Source organism: Camelina sativa, chromosome 11, assembly GCF_030686135.1.
Source record: "Camelina sativa cultivar CO46 ecotype springtype chromosome 11, ASM3068613v1".
Lineage (NCBI taxonomy): Eukaryota > Viridiplantae > Streptophyta > Magnoliopsida > Brassicales > Brassicaceae > Camelina > Camelina sativa.
The window spans coordinates 10496954-10514046 of NC_141890.1; the positions used below are offsets into that span (position 1 = coordinate 10496954).

General features: G+C 34.2%; 2 protein-coding genes across 3 annotated transcripts; one reads left to right on the forward strand and one right to left on the reverse strand.

Annotated features, from left to right (window-relative positions):
• Positions 1 to 5153: 5153 nt before the first annotated feature.
• Positions 5154 to 7689, forward strand: LOC104722888 (protein NRT1/ PTR FAMILY 7.2-like). Its single transcript, XM_010441142.3, has 4 exons — positions 5154 to 5541; positions 5653 to 5870; positions 6006 to 6559; positions 6647 to 7689. The coding sequence occupies exons 1-4, from the start codon at positions 5424 to 5426 to the stop codon at positions 7515 to 7517; spliced, it is 1761 nt and encodes a 586-aa protein (XP_010439444.1). The 5' UTR covers positions 5154 to 5423; the 3' UTR covers positions 7518 to 7689.
• Positions 7690 to 7693: 4 nt separating this feature from the next.
• Positions 7694 to 14237, reverse strand: LOC104722889 (RNA polymerase II C-terminal domain phosphatase-like 1). Of its 2 annotated transcripts, XR_015572216.1 has the most exons (18): positions 13239 to 14171; positions 12442 to 12918; positions 11953 to 12163; positions 11716 to 11873; positions 11556 to 11623; positions 11346 to 11445; positions 11116 to 11196; positions 10365 to 10976; positions 10203 to 10266; positions 9989 to 10119; positions 9861 to 9914; positions 9611 to 9707; positions 8923 to 9137; positions 8737 to 8823; positions 8468 to 8533; positions 8319 to 8392; positions 8088 to 8231; positions 7694 to 7990 (listed from the first exon to the last, which is right to left on the reverse strand). XR_015572216.1 is itself a non-coding variant. In XM_010441143.3 (17 exons), exons 1-17 carry the CDS (start codon positions 13569 to 13571, stop codon positions 8144 to 8146), a joined length of 2916 nt encoding a protein of 971 aa, XP_010439445.1. In that variant the 5' UTR covers positions 13572 to 14237; the 3' UTR covers positions 7694 to 8143. The 2 variants fall into 2 exon arrangements, 1 of the variants encoding a protein (XP_010439445.1); XM_010441143.3 differs by having other exon boundaries at positions 7694 to 8231; positions 13239 to 14237.
• Between the last annotated feature and the right edge of the window lie 2856 nt (positions 14238 to 17093).

Consider the following 17093-nt stretch of genomic DNA (forward strand, 5'->3'; position numbering starts at 1 on the left):
ACATTTTTGTCGTCTCTCGATTTAGAAAGTTATCAGATAGTATAAGCCATCGTCTCCCTCGATATATAGTCAATACTCTAACCTCAGCCATTTTTTGTCATTTAACTCTTCTTCTTATCCTTTTTTGTTTTGTCAACTCTTTTTTCTTATTAAATGTAAAATAAAAAACAAAAAAAGTATGACTTCAGAAACTGAATACACATGTTCGTGTGTTTATACAATGAGCAAGTGAGAGTTTTTTATGGCGTGGATCAAAATGTATGAGGTGGACGATTATAAGCTCCCATGTTGATGATAAGCACAAGGACGTCGATTTCGTTTTATACCGCTCCACCGTAAATCGTTTGATTTTATATTATTTTTCATTCCAGCTAATCTCCAACTTTCTCAACATTAACTCTTACATATTTCGAGAAAATAATGAATATGTCAACAACATAGTATATATATTTTCATAATCGAGATTAAGAACTTCTAGCTTTTACACAAAGCTTACGAAATAACTTAATTATTATTTCCTTGAGTTATTTCTATATATGTGTCAAATTAAAACTATAGATTATTTACTCTCTTCTTGAAAAAAAAAATATATTTATTTTACGAATATTTATTAGTTTCTGTGTAGAGAAATATCCTAAAATATTACTTATAAATTAATTCTTTTAAAAAAATATATACCATCACTAGTTTTTTATCCCAAAAATACCATTACAAACTTTTTAGTCCAAAAATATCACACATTCAAATGATTTATGAAAGTTTATAATTAAAAACATTGGGTTTGGATTTAGTATATTAGTAGAATTGAAGTTTAGGTTTTAGAGTGTGATTTAGTTTTGAAGATTTAGAGTTTTAAGTTTGTATATTCTAAAAAAAAAAAATTAATGAAATTGTTGAGAGAAGAAAAAAACTAATAATAATACTTTGATAATGTGTGTTCATTTATTTTCTACAAGTTTTAGAAATTGACTTTAGTTTCGTCTCGCGATTCTATACATGTTCAATTCACCGAATCAAAAGCAATAATTAATGAAGTCAACGTCAACCAAATTTTCATTTATTTCTTCTTCTTCTTCTTCTTATCTTTTGAAATCTAATAAAAATAATTATTTACTGACTTAATGTATATGCGCGTGTGTTTGTTTATATATAGAACAAGTGGTACTTTCTTAATTTGTAGCTCCAATTAGTATTCATAACGTACTACAACAGCGTACCACAGCAACGTCGTTTTTGTTTGATATAAGCTCTCTTCTATATCATTTGATTTTATATTCACATACAGTCTAATGATCTCCAGGTTGTTGGGAAAAAGACTTTCATACTTCGATAATATTTAAATTTGTCCACAACACAAAGCATCTTCGTAAGTTCGTATACATTCCTCCAAATTAAAGAACAGCTTGTAGTCTATACCACAGTCCACAGCCCAATGTTTTGTAATATATTTATTAACAGCCCCATGACACAACTTACTACTCTGCGTACAAAAACGTTCAAGAACAGAATTAATATGTTAGTTATTTTGGCACTTCTACGTCGTTATTTACGCTTTGTTGTTGTGATCGTTTAGATGTCTTATGTGTTTGGTAATTCTTCATATATGATTAACAATATTTACATCGATAAATAATATATACACAAGTTCTTCATAACATGTGGTCTTATTTAAATTATTATCGTATAAGAATATACCTCAAGTTTTTATATATATGGTTACCTAAGATCCGAAGGATATTCTAAGTAGATGAACTCACTGGCCATGTCACTAGCTTGATCTTTAACTACAAAATATTCAAACATTGTGGAAAATAACCATTCATTCAATACGAAAATTAAATTACATAAATGAAAAGCAAGTTGCTTAGTTTGCTTGACGGCTTTAAGCAAATTGGCCGGTTTATATACTATGATGATAAAGTTGATAAGCGAATAGATAATTGATAGCGCTTATAATATATTGACCTTAAGAGCTTTGTCTTAATCCCGTGGTTTAATAACTAAAATTACACATTAATTACTTATTTAAAAAGCTGTTAGGCCGAAACGCCAAATTGCAGAGATACAAGCAAAGTTTGAGTTGTGGAATCAAAGTCAAAGCTGCACACTATTGTCTTTCATCAGTTTTGTTCTTATCGTTCTTGCAGTTTCCACGTAGTAGCCGATCTCACTAAGTAACAAAAGATTTGTTCTTTTTTAAGGATCGACCAAAATCGGAGTTGGTAACAAATATATAAATATGACGCCTAAAAACTATATAATATACGTTTTCATGTAGAGTAACTTTGCACCAGTCCCTGATCTTTATTCTGATAATAATAATAATATATACTATATATTAGATTATTAGATTATTAGTAGCATAACTTATCGCATATTGATATGAATTTTAAAAAATAAAAGCCATGCTAGCACAAAAATTAAAAACTTAGCTAGCAATAACTTATACTTTTACCTTTTAGCCACACAGCCTTAAGCACTAATAAAGAAATTTGATTTTTGTGAACGTCGTTTTCGTTGGAAGACATAAAGCTTCTTGGTTGGGTGAATTTAGAAGAAAAAAATATTCAACGTAATTTTTGGAGAACAGCTTGCGCGCAGACGACAACATTCTTCAAGTTGCCACTTGAACCCTCAAATTGGCTGCTTAATTAGAGAAAAAAAAATGTCACTTGTTACTTTGTTAGTCTTTTTACGAAATAATATATATTTAGATTTTTGTCGTTATATATAAGTTGGTGGGTTGCATTTGTCTTATGATGGTCCACGTTAATTTCGTGAGAAACCTTTAACGTGTTTCTTTTGAGTTTTTTTTTTTTTCTTTTTATTTGTCTGCTCAAAAATAGGAAGGACTTTAAACCAAAATCATTACTTGATTACGTGCTCCTTAATATCATGTTTTGTTTGTTTACAAGGTATCGTTATCGTTATGGATGACCAACTCATTCTTGCTAACTTGTAATAATCTGTTCTACTTATATATTACCCACTTCATACCGTTACTTGAACTTATGGTACAACTTATCTTCCGGTATCGATCTAATTTAGGATTTCACGTCAATTTCAATAGTAATTTACTTAGTGGGTTAAAAGTTTACGATTCGGATGGGTCGGATCCGTGTTGGAGACTTGGAGTGTATAATGTGCATTACATATTTCAAATTCATTGTTGTAGTTTATATTAAAGGTAGTTTAGCCGTAAATCATAGTTTTAAAGAAAATATCCGTCCAATAGACCACAACCATTCACGCTTTCCACATAAAGTGTATTCACATTTCATCATACTTTACGTGATCATTTAGATGTCTTGAGATTATTAGTCTGTTGTAAAGAAACACGATTAACCAAATAAATTATATATTACATCATCGAGAGATCTAAAGATTTTATGAACTAATTAGGTAAACATTAGAGTAAATATACTGTTAGGTTATAATTAAAAAGTGTAGTGATGAGAAGAGAAGTTCATTAAGAGGTTGAACTCTAAAAGAATAAACTTATGTCGAAAATGTAATAACTCTGACAAAATCCTCTAGAAATTAGAAACTTATAGAAACTCTTATTTGGGTCCTATCAACATAAGTATGAACCAATGTTTTAGGTTTTTTTACGGTAGCCTTTAATTAGTACCATTTTCCGGCAATGTATGTGGCTTTTCCGATTGCCGTTTATGTGGTTGAAATTAATATAATTTGTTTTTGTTTTAAAGAACTTTCGTATTAGTTTGCTTAGTAAAATTTTCGTGGGCAAATTGGATTTGACTCAACCGATATTAACACTACAACTGCCAGTCCATGAAAACCTAAGTCAAGATATGTAATTTCTAAACTACTACTACTCCTTTGTTCTACATTTAGTATTTAAACATAAATTTGTTCTTTATGGTTAAATTTAGTAAGACGTATATGAACAGAGTTTTATGACAGCATTATAGGTTTTGTTTTTATAACCTTTTTTTAGGCCATTGCAATGTAAAACGTCACATGATAACTTATATTTTGATCAAAAAAAATTAGTTTACACAAAATGTATTAGATAGAGTCTAATTTCTTAATATCCAAACGTTGAAAATTTGAAATATTTCCTAGCTTCATTGAATCTAGACATTCGTTTGATAAGATCTAAAAGAAAATATGTATTTATATGTTTGTATAAAAGTTTTGTTTACAGCAATACCAAACATGTTTATGTTTATCCATCATAATATGTAATTGTATATAATTATATGTTTGAAAAGATAAACATATCGATCTGTTGACAAAAAAAAAAAAAAAAAAACGAAGAGATACAAAAGAGGAAATAGCAAAATTAAAAAAAAAAAGGGTCATAAAGATTGGACTTAAATTAAGGGTTATTAAACTTAGGATTAAGAATGACCCAATGAAAAATTAAAATATGAACAAAGGAAGTAGTGAGAATAGTCGCAATCGAAGACAGCTACACACGAGCGTAGCGTGCTTGAAAGAGACACCAAATCCTGTTTTCGTGGGGTACGAACACTATACTTTCACTTTTGCTCCTCTTTGTTTATTTTTATTTGTAGTTTTTTGTTTGGTTTTTTCACTCTTTTTTCACAAATACATTTTTTTTTCTTCGTCAAGTTTTTTGATTATTTCAGTCTCTTCCAGCAGCCTTCCAGGTGTAACTGGTCACACATTTGCTCGGCTTACCTTTAACCAGGTGTTTTCAATCTTCATTGATTTTAGGGAACTGTTTTTCCAATATTTTCTATAAGTTTTACATTCCCTATATGTGATTTTTGGGTTAATTTTTTTAAAAAAAATTTTACATCTGTACTCTTCTACATATTGAACAAATACTTTTGATTAAAAAGTAAAAAATATATATATATATATAGTAATTAGTGTTAAATTATTATTCACTAGTTATCATGTAGTCACTAGTTATCATGTAGATTTATCACTTATCAATTACATATAAAAACTATTTAAAATACCATAATTAATTTAAAACTCAGTTGCGAAAATCCACCGAAAATATATTTTTTGGCAGCCCGTTTTTTTTTCCTTTTCTAATTAGAATTAAAAAAATTAAATTAAAAACCTGAGAGAGAAAGAGACGTCAAAGAAAGGTTCTCTTCAGACTTTGATTTCTGAGCTCTATAAATATAAACTCTCTTCTTCACACTTTTCTCACACAACTCTTAATACTCCCATCAATTAAGTATCTCTTTCTCTTTCTCTCTTTATCACTCTTCTTTTTCTTGATTCTTGTGTTTCGTTCTTGTTTTTAGCTACTTCGTTGATTCATAAGGTCACTCCGTTTTCTTCTCCAACCATCATCTGTTTCCTCTTTAACCGGACGGACTCAACAGATCAAAATCTTTTTAGGATCAAGAAGATATATGTAAAAGGAATCTTTTTTGAATAGATATCTATCTCTCTACACGAAATCGAATCAGATGGATCAAAAAGTTAGACAATTTGAGGTTTGCACTCAAGACGGTAGCGTTGATCGTCACGGCAATCCAGCTATCCGAGCTAATACTGGCAAATGGCTCACTGCTATTCTCATTCTTGGTACATCTCTATACATATATATGAACTCATCTTCTTCTTTATAAAAGTGTTTTTTGTTTTAGACGCTAAAGATTTATTTATTTATTTATTTTTTTTTTGCGATTGATATAGTGAATCAAGGACTTGCGACGCTTGCCTTCTTCGGTGTCGGAGTGAATTTGGTTTTGTTTTTGACGAGAGTGATGGGACAAGACAATGCGGAAGCGGCGAATAATGTTAGTAAATGGACAGGAACTGTTTATATCTTCTCTTTGCTCGGTGCTTTCCTCAGTGACTCTTACTGGGGACGTTACAAGACTTGTGCAATCTTTCAAGCTAGTTTCGTTGCTGTAAGTCTCTTCAAATCAACACACTACTCTGTTTCTTGTTTCTTTATGTAAGGCATGTTGTTGTTCTGCCTTACACTTTAGGGCTTTATTGCTTGAGGCATAAGTTAAAACTTGTTTTAATTCGGTTGGTTATAGGGATTGGTGATGTTATCTTTATCTACTGGTGCGTTGTTGCTTGAACCAAGTGGCTGTGGAGTTGAAGAGTTGCCGTGTAAGCCTCACTCGACGTTCAAGACGGTTATCTTTTATCTATCGGTGTATCTAATCGCGTTAGGGTACGGTGGTTATCAGCCGAACATAGCTACCTTTGGAGCTGATCAGTTTGATGCAGAGGATTCAGCTGAAGGACACTCGAAAATCGCATTTTTCAGTTACTTTTACTTGGCTCTGAATCTCGGATCGCTCTTCTCTAATACCGTTTTGGGTTATTTTGAGGATCAAGGGAAGTGGCCGCTAGGGTTTTGGGCCTCCGCAGGCTCCGCCTTTGCTGGTTTAGTACTTTTCTTGACTGGCACGCCAAAGTACAGACATTTTACGCCTAGAGAGAGTCCTTGGTCTAGATTCTGCCAAGTATTAGTTGCTGCAACAAGAAAGGCTAAGATTGGTGTGAACTATGAGGACTTGAATCTTTATGATTCCGAGACTCAACGAACTGGAGATAAGAAGATTCTTCATACCAAAGGCTTCAGGTAGATAACAGCTTCAACAAAAAAATTATGTTATAATAATCACAGAAACAATCTTCAAGATCAGCTCTAACTATGTTTTGTCTACAGATTCTTGGATAGAGCTGCGATCGTTACGCCTGATGATGAGGCTGAGAAGGTGGAGAGCGGATCGAAGTATGATCCATGGAGGCTGTGCTCAGTGACTCAAGTTGAAGAAGTGAAATGTGTTTTAAGACTCATACCAATCTGGCTCTGCACCATTCTCTACTCTGTGGTTTTCACTCAAATGGCTTCACTGTTCGTTGTGCAAGGCGCGGCGATGAAGACTAACATAAAAAGCTTCCGGATTCCAGCTTCAAGCATGTCTAGTTTCGACATTCTCAGCGTCGCCTTCTTCATCTTCGCTTACAGGCGGTTTCTAGATCCACTCTTTGCTAGACTTAACAAAACAGAACCCAACAAAGGTCTCAGTGAGCTTCAGAGAATGGGGGTTGGGCTCGTGATTGCGATAATGGCGATGATTTCAGCAGGAATCGTGGAGATATACAGACTGAAAAACAAGGAACCGGAAAGTACTTCAGACTCGAGCTCTTTGAGCATATTCTGGCAAGTGCCTCAGTACATGTTGATAGGTGCATCAGAAGTGTTCATGTACGTTGGTCAACTCGAATTCTTTAACAGCCAAGCTCCAACAGGGCTAAAGAGCTTTGCAAGTGCGCTATGTATGGCTTCAATATCTCTAGGAAACTATGTAAGCAGTTTGTTAGTTTCCATTGTCATGAAGTTCTCTACAACAGATGAAGTGCCTGGCTGGATTCCTGAAAATCTCAACAAAGGACACTTGGAGAGATTCTACTTCCTCCTAGCTGGTCTAACCGCTGCTGATTTTGTGGTTTACCTTATTTGTGCGAAATGGTATAAGTATATTAAGTCTGAAGCAAGTTTCTCCGAGTCCACAACTGAAGAGGAGAAAGTCTGAGTAAAGAGGTGGAGAGTTTTTGTGAGTGCTTATGCTGTGAAGCTTTTTACAGTAATCTGTTCAAAGCTGAGCTTGTTCTGTAAAATAAACTGGTCTTGTTGTGCTTTTTTGGCTTACTCTTGTGCAAAATTTTGTTGATATTTCTCAAATAAAGACAAGTTGATTCCACTCACCTGTTATAGCAACTTTTCTCTCATAAACTAACTTTGAATCAGTCAAAATTAAACAGTTAACAACAGCAAATTACAAATATTAATCATAAACTTAATGTCTCAGTGCAAACAGGGACCGTTAATTGTAAAACTGCAGAAAAAGCTTAATGGCAACTATAACCAACTTTACTAATTTCTACTTGAGTACTAACAGCCTGATAACAAGCCAAACGTTCATGCTTAGGTCTTTCTCTGTAGTCCCACGAGCTGTTGCTTCAACTCAAGAGTTTCTTATGATACAAAATCGTGATCCAGCCCCAACTGTTGTTACAACAAGAGAAACAAGAGAGCAAGCCTGGTTCATCGTTTTGCAAAGAAAGGAACTTGGCAAAGAATTCGTCTTGGTAGCTGTTTTTACCAAGAGAATGGAGAAATGATGTAGAGAATGTGCTTTGTAATTCACATGGTTCTAATTTAAGAGTATCTTCCTGAAGATGGCATCCGTTGCAGAGACCGCTGAAAGTCTGGCTTTAAACGCTTGTTTGACATCCCGGCAAATGATCTACACATCAACAAGAAAACCGGTTTTAATATATATCAACTAACACACAGTTATATTCGAAAATCATACATATGATTAAGAACAAACCGTGGAGATCCTTGTCGCTTATGCAGAGGTTGACCAAGCATTGATCTCACATTACACAGTGCTCTCTCAGCAGCCTAAAAGGTAAGAACATCAGAGAAGGGGAAATATGGAATCAGAATAGAACAGAGGCAAGAATTTAGTTGAGTTACCTGCATTCGAGCTTCATCCCATGTTGATCCAACTCCTTCTCCTAAAACACGCCCATCTATCTCAACCTGAAAGATATTACAAAGAGAATCAAGCGGGGTCTGCACTGTAGATATCTCAAACTAAATGAAACAGATATGAAATATACTGATGGCCCTGAAGAACATGTCATGAATCTTTCTATTTTTCATAAATGCTGTTCAGAACTGAAAACTTTTGTCTTAGATTTTCATAAATCTAACACTTATGTGGAATCTTTAGGGGTGCGAACCTGCGCATGTAATTCATCTCTGTGGACCATGTCTGATGGAAGTGGACGCTGAGATTGAAAAGCCATCTCAAAACCCTCCGATGCACACTGGAAATTGGTTAAGGATATGAATCAAAGATGAGAAAAATAATATGCGAAAGTGAGCAAGCAACCTAATCAACTAACAGAAATTAAGGAGATACATACCAATTCCCTAAGCGCAGTTATGGAGCCAGTGTGCCTCATAGAACCTTCTAATCTCGGATCTGTAGGTCTAGAAGGAACTGGCATTGCTGTTTCATCTCTACCAAATGGCTGATTATCAAGCGCATTTGCATTTCCCATTATCATATTTCCATTGGTGAAGGGGCTAGCATCTCTGTGGCTTGGCACTGAGTCACCATGTGAACGCATATATACATCTGCAGAAAAAGGGGTAAAAACTCAAAAAACAGGAAACTAACAAACAAAAATCCTAAGAACAATGTGAATGAATCCAACCAATATTAAAACCTGACTTAAGGGGTGGGACCCACAGTTTTGTAAAATCTGTTGATGTGAGATATCATAACATACTGACACACGACCGACTGTGGTGGCAGTTCTCATACTCATTGATATAAACCCATTTACGAGGACTAACAGGAATCTACAATAGGTCTATTAACAACATTGAACACTCCTATGAGTAGTTAGCGTGGTATTGTTACAGACTAAACAGATTAGTTATAGCCTGAGATCTACACTCTAGAATAGCTACCAACAATGTGAAAGTGGTGTAGGAACGTCAAACAAATAACACTTGCCCAATATTGCAGATTCAAACAATATATCTCAATTACTATCCCTGCAGACAGTTTAAATCACGAATACATCAGGAGTGAGAATGTCTTACCAGCTAAGTTCTGTATAGAAGCTTCAGCAGCCTTGTGCAGGGCTTCTCGTCTCGATTTGCCAGTCCCTTCTCCAATTTTTTCACCAGAAAGCCAAGCCTGCAAAGAAAAACATAGATTTAGTGTACAGTTGACAAAATCAACAAAGCAACTCATCTAAGGGAATAGAGAATCTCAAAGAGCATAAGGTTCCACCAAAATTACACACAGCATACAATACGCAAGAAACAGATAAAGTCTAAGAGCTAGTACCTCAACAGAAAACCGCAAATCCGTACTAGCAACCAAACTTGGTTTGTACTCCACCTACAATATCATGGAATATATAATACATCAACTCACGTTTGGAATCAATGGTAATCACGATGATATTCACATACCTTGGCACCACATTTGATAGCAATTCCATGTAGAACATCAGCAGAAGTCTCTGTTGCTGAGACACTTCGTTCAGGTACGAAGTCAAGATCACTGTTCCTAGAAGAAGATTGATTCCAAGACGCCTCCTCCCCTAGAAAGTCCATCCCAATTCCCCAGTCAGTAATTTCTCTTCAGTAAAAATTGATACAAGAAGAAATAACTTTGATGGCGTACCATAGAAAGGTTGAGAGCCAGGTAGATTGTTGTTTGACCTTAATTGTTCATCTCTCCGGAGCGACTGCAAATAGTGAGCACCGAACAGCGTAATGTAGCAGTATATAAAGGCCAACAAAATTCCCAATTGATTAATCATAGGTCATATAAGATTAGTGGTACCTCCTTCGGCGGCCTGCGATTCTCATGAAGCATCCTGTCAGATTGAGTTGAGTTATCAATCTTAGAAAAAAATGATGGATGCCGAGGCCTGTGCTTTTCCATATGAATCATTTCAGAATCCAATGGATATTCTTTGGGGACTGCTCGACGGATTTGAGCTGGATCCATCTCCTCCTCAACAGGAAACCAACCATTTCTTGGCTGCACATGTGGGGGTGGAGCTTGAACTGGAGGTCTCTGAGGAAAAGGAGGTTCACTTGAAGCAGGATCCCTAGTATCTTGTCCATGCTGCAATATGAGGAGCCTCCTCCTAGTATCTGGATCTAACTCTGATTCAGGTACCTCACCTTCCTCTCTAGCAGGAGAACTCTGCAAGCTTGGTTCTACAGGAACCAAGTTTTTAGCTATTGATGTTGGTTGTTGAAACGGAATACTTGGAAAGGCCATAGCAGATGGTTGTGGTGCTGCTTGTTGAACGACTGGTACTGGTACTGGTACTGGAACTGAAACAGAAGAAGCAGATACAGATGCCATGGAGTACTGAATAGGAGCAGCTATCCTCGGATCTATATTTGCCGCCGGAAGGACAACTGAAGATGCAGAAATTGCCTCCTGAATAAAAGGGAAAATTGTATTTAATTTTCATCGTAGGGTAGAAAACATTAAACCAGAAGACATGTTTACTGGAGTTGACATCCTTAATAGATCACCACAATAACTCTGTAAAAATGGAGCCTCAAAATTTAATCACCTTCAGTCTTCTTTCCACTTCAGCATCAGCCATTCCGTCATAGGAAAGTGGATCTTTGTTCCCATTTAAAGATGTATCGTCCTATATTGAAAAGAGAATGAGCTACTGGAAGCAGTTTGGAGGGTGAAAAAATATACATTGTTGCATAGAAATGACATAATCTACCGCAATGCCTGGAAGAGACCCAATAAATTATCTACTCACAGCCACTAATAAGTATCACAACTAACCTCCGGCACCAAATAATGGCTGACATCAGGCGGAGAAGGAATATCATCATTCTCATAAGATATTTCATTAATTCTTGGTACCAGACTTTCATCAAAATCCCTGTAACCAAGTTCAAATACCATGTACCCGTCAGTATGTACTAAGGAAGCACCCTTGATCTAGTAGAGATGCAAAGAAACAAACGTCTATTATCAAATTTGAGATCTTACTTGAAAAATCCACCTCTGACACCACAAGCAACGTTTCTGGCAACACATAGTACTGGTGTCGCAGATGCCTACAGAAAAAGAAAAGGAACTATATGTAAGCAATTTCAACAAAGTTAAAAAATTAATTACCAATTTCAAACAAGTAAAAAATTGTACTTACTTCCGCTTGAGGAGAATAATAGGGAGCGAATGCAGGAACAACATGCACCCTCGGCTGATCCTTCTCATCCCAAACTTTCAGCCGATCATCAATTACCAGTGCCATCTTCGGATGGCAGGTTCCGTCGAGAAACACATTGAATAGTGACTTTTTAAAACCTGTGGTGGTTAATTACAAGCTTGTAAGAAGTAAACCATGATGAAAAATAAGCAGGTATAAGTTACCAAAAAAGTATACCTGATTTCACACAAACAATGCGAGCTAGCAAGTCATTTATGTTTATCAAACTCCCTTCTGGATCAAGGAGCCTCCACATCTCTAAGGCATAATCTCTTTCAGCCATTGTGCAAACATATACTTCAAAACGCTTGCGCCCCTTTGCTGTCAAATAGCTTCGAAGTTCCTCCCATGAAGGCCTCATTCTCACAAGAACACTTGTATCACGATTCTGCGTGTAAATACAGGAATCGAGAATCAGCCACAGGAATTCAGAAAATTCTAGGTGCTCAACAAAGGAACAAGCGACAAAAAAATTAAAGGTTATCTTTCCAATGTGATCCAGAATATATGCAATTAAATACGACATGTTGCTTGCCTGTTGGATAGTTATTCATGGAAACCATCCACAACTACTTAATTGTGTTTTAAAAGTGTGGTATGCATCAACATATAGGAATACCGGAAACAGAGACTAACAAACATATACTAACTTCAAGAATTGCATACCATCGGATTAATGCGAGTCAGGATAATATTCTTCTCTTGCAACCTTATCAGGGGACGAACAAGAGGCTGATGGTTGTCAGACAAGGCAGGAACAATTTCAGATTGCACCTTCATCACCTCCCCGTTTTCAACAACCTGGTCACTGTCAACATATTGCTTCAATAGATTTTTATCATCTTGATAACGTTTCATCTCAGCCACCATAATGGCAATGCGTTGAGGGTCCATCTCATTGTTTATTCTCCGCTGCAACCCATCAATCTTATCCTCAAATGAGCGCATGGTATTCGCCACTACAAGGGTTTCATCAAGATCAAAGACAATACCCAGACATCTAATATTCAACATGACAAGACAGGACTCGTAGATTCCAGGAGCAACAACAAATGCCCAGAAAAAAGGACGGTCATTGTTGATATTTTCTGAGTACATGGCAACCAAATGGAGCTCTTCTTCACCCAGGAGCATTACTGCCGTCTGCAAGAAACCAGAAATCCAAAGAATCAGAAAATATGAGGACAATTTGTAACACAGCTCATATGCAATTTCGTAAAGCTGGAAAACAAATTAATTCAGTCAATTACGCCTGCCTATTCTTAGTTAACATCAATTACGCCACACAAGATTCAAACCCCCACTCTACTAGCAGGGACAAGTATCTAAAGCCTCAGACTTGATGCAATTGTGACATTAAGGAAGTTATATAATGACCCAAAATCCCAGTTTTCATAAGTGTTTATAAGTCTTAGATTGATAAAATCCTAGTTTTACAGGTTCCACAAGGTATAATACTATACCTTGTTCTCCGTGAGACAGGACGTGTAGAAAAAACTTAGTGACTCCTGAACAGGGGACGCTGAAGCTTCCAATTTGAAACACAGGCCACAAGATGAAATTGTCGTAAGTACAGCAAGAGGAGGAGATCTCTCGCTAATAGAAGAAAAGTGGCTTGTTCTGATTCCCATCTTGGCTTTCTCCATAACTTCCCTCTGTTTCTTCTTCCTCTGCTTCATCACATCATCTTCTTGCTGATGATATTGCTGCTGCAAGTCCCTTGAAGGGTATATCTCCATTTCCCCAACCCTCCCATCTTCATGAAACAGTTCTACTCTATTATTATTACCAAACATACTTTTTTTTCCTTCTCCCTTTTCTCCCTTCTTTAAAAGCAAGTCCGTATCAGAAAAAAGTTGACAGATCAATGGGGGGGATGTCTATTGTTGTCTCATCACAAAATTGGTTCTATCAAAATCTAATCTTTTTTCTTGTCCCTTGGCCTGATTTAGATTTTGATTGATCACCAGTCCACACACACACACTAGTTTTTGAAAATTGGATCCAGAGTTTTTATCTTAGCAAGAAATCAAAAAATCAAGAAAACAAAAAAAAAAATGGAGAGATTTTGATAAATGGGTTAAGAGAGAAAAGGATGAGAATTTAAGTGGTTTGTTCTTTAGATATTGTTCTCCCTTCTGAATATATATAGATAGATCTGTAAAATACCGATGATGAATGTGAAAAAAAAAACCTAATTCTTCTTCCTTCTTAGGTTGATGAGGAATGATGATTTTGTTGTTGTATCTGGGGAAAAAAGTTTATTTTAGGTTTTGTGGCTTTTGTGCTGCGTTCTTTAAGAATCAAGAGAAACCCTAGATCTGCCAGATAAACCAACCCCAAGAGTCAAGATTGTGAATACGGGCATCATTGAGCGTTTTGGTCTTTGGGTTTTTAAAGGGAAAAACACGAACGTCCCTTCATTTTTTTTTAACCATTCTTTTTTTTTTTGTATATTTTACAAAAATAAAAATAATACTATTTTTGAAAATAAATAAAACTGCCTAAAATAGTTTGTTTACGTATCAACTCAAAAAACCTGTCAAATTCTGGTATATTTTTCCGACTACTTCTACTTGTGTGAATCTGTGTTATATGTACTTTTTGATTATACTCTTTTTCTGATCCCATGTTTAAGTTTTTTTTCCTGTGCCAAGATTCATATATACCACAAGATATTTATAGTTGATAACTCTAACTCTTTTTTTTTTTTTGAAATAAACACTATTCATTCAAAAGCTATGATTCTTCACATTTGTTTTAGTCTCTTCGCTTGTGAACATTTACACCAAGCTTGAAGAATGCTTACTTTTGTTCTTCATAAAAGTATGGTTTAGTATATAAAACTAAATTTTATTTTGTTTTTTTAATGATAGTCCCACAACAGTAATTTTTTAAAACAATTTTCTATATTATAACTAGAAAATATATCTGTTACATATATACGTTACACATTTAGTAATGGTTACTTAACATTTTCCTTATATATTATAAATACGACACTCGTAAGCAAATATATAATATTCAATTTATATAACTAGAAAATACCACTAATAAATTCATTCTACATGAAGATTTGTGCTTTAAAGCTGAATGTTTTTACAATAATAAACCATTCCTTTTGAATTTTATTTGTAGTTGATATCTCTAACTCTTTTTTGAAATAACACTATTCATTCAAAAGATATGATTCTTCACATTTGTTTTAGTCTCTTTGGTTGTGAACATTTATATATATATATATATATACCAAGCTTGAAGAATGCTTTCTTTTGTTCTTCATAAAAGTATGGTTTAGTATATAAAACTAACTTTTACTTTGTTTTTTAAATGATACATAGTCCCTCAATAGTAATTTTAAAAACAAATTCTATATATAATTAGAAAATATATCTGTTACTTATTATTCAAAAAAATATATTCGTTACGCATGCATAACGGTTACTTAACTTTATCCTTATATATTATGAATACGACACTCATAAGCAAATATATATTATTCCATTTATGTAACTAGAAAATACCACTAATAAATTCATGCTATATGGAGATTTGTGCTTTAAAGCTGAAAGTTTTTACAATAGTAAATTATTCCTTTTGAAATTTAATTAAAAAATTTTAGAGAATAAAAAACAAACCTACTAACTACTATTACAATTTGGTTTGGGTCCAAATCTTAAACATATTTTATGTAAAAAAAAAATAAGCATGTACCTTATTGCTCAAAATAAGTAAACTTTAATTTTTACGATCAACAATCTAGAAATTTAATGTATAATCTAAATAAAAATTGGAAATCTATTAGTCTGTGTTGACTTTCTGAAATGAAAAAAAAACAAATCACAAAAGATTATTTTAATACCATAATTAGTCAAACATTTTTTAATCAAAGTAATAATGATAAATATACCACAAGTTTCATCTAAGACGAAAATTAAGTAGTGAATGTGGCAGCAAACCACTTATTCACACAAAAAAGAGAATTAAAACATGTTGAGTTTTATGATGTTAATCAGTTGAAAAAGAGTGTATTGAATCCATTGTAGAGTATCAGTCATTTTATATATCTTTTCTTTTTTTGGTATCATATATTAGTATCAGTCATTTTAAACTTTTAATGTAGAATCATATCAAAACATAAGAGAAAATAAAATTTTAAAAAAAAAATGAAAACATCACTAATAGAATTGAATCCATTGTAGAGTTAACATGCGTGCATCATGAAAAAAGTGACGAGCATCTATGCATTTAAACTTCCAATGTGGGAGCCTAACGAGGCACAAAAAAATTTGAAGAACGAAGAACATCACAAATAGAAGTGATTACACAATATAGTTAACTTCGTGCATCATGAAGAAATCGAGACTAAACAAAAATGGGTAAGTTTACATTCAGCCATCAATCAATCTCGACTTTGCAAGAGTAGATGTTTTTTTTTTTTTTTTTTCATGATTCTAAAAGACATAGCGTTAAACCTGTAAGAGCATATTAGAGAAACAACAATAACGAGGGTGAGGAGGAAGGAGAAGAAGAACTGTAGAGGTGTATGCGTCAATGTATATATCTCTTCTTCGATTTTGGGTAAGTGAATCTCCAATCCTTTTTCTCCAGATTCAGATCAATTTTAATTGATCAGTGTAAAATTTTGAATTTAATTCATGTGCTTTGTGTTATCAAAGAGGTAATGCTAACGAAGCAGCTTACCTAAATAATTTTTGCTTCTCAAGAATGTATTTGAAGTGAGGATAAATGAGGAACCTTTGAGATTTGAGATTTGACTTTTTAAATGACTTGCTTGATTTTCAAACTCTTTGTGTAATCTCGAATTCTCCAATCAAAATTTCCATTTAGTTCTTCATTTTTTCAGATCTCAAGTGGGAATAAGAGATAATTATGGATCACAAATGAAATCTAAATTAATTTTCTTTTATTGTTGACTAGCCAACTTCTGGATTTTGTTTTTGTGGAGTTAGTTTTTTGTTGTTGCATATATGCCAGTGTGAGGTCAATGCATTTTTATGAGATTGAATTCCTTTTTTGCTATTCCTTGGGTCTGGATTTGGTTCGGCAGATGTTGAGTTTCTTTATACGGAACATTAATTTCTACTTGTTGCAGTAATATAATCCTCTGAACTTATTTTTCATCCACAGGCTTTGATTACAACAAGAAGTGTATTTGGTGAAAAGATATACTGAACTGTCTTTACATATGGGGGAAGATACAAAGGCAACCATATATCCAACAACAAACAACACTTGTTTTCTTGAAAAGCCAACAGAGGCTATGGCTGGAAAAAAAGAGAAGGAGAATTATGGAG

Excerpts from the sequence above, each read along its gene's own strand:
- LOC104722889 (XM_010441143.3), bottom strand. The coding sequence starts at position 13,571 with ATGTTTGGTAATAATAATAGAGTAGAACTGTTTCATGAAGATGGGAGG. Across the intron at positions 9,915-9,988 it reads CTATCAAATGTGGTGCCAAG|GTGGAGTACAAACCAAGTTT; the intron begins GTATGTGAATAT and ends ATGATATTGTAG. Across the intron at positions 8,232-8,318 it reads AAGCGACAAGGATCTCCACG|ATCATTTGCCGGGATGTCAA; the intron begins GTTTGTTCTTAA and ends GTTGATGTGTAG.
- LOC104722888 (XM_010441142.3), top strand. The coding sequence starts at position 5,424 with ATGGATCAAAAAGTTAGACAATTTGAGGTTTGCACTCAAGACGGTAGC. Across the intron at positions 5,542-5,652 it reads CACTGCTATTCTCATTCTTG|TGAATCAAGGACTTGCGACG; the intron begins GTACATCTCTAT and ends CGATTGATATAG. Across the intron at positions 5,871-6,005 it reads TTCAAGCTAGTTTCGTTGCT|GGATTGGTGATGTTATCTTT; the intron begins GTAAGTCTCTTC and ends GGTTGGTTATAG.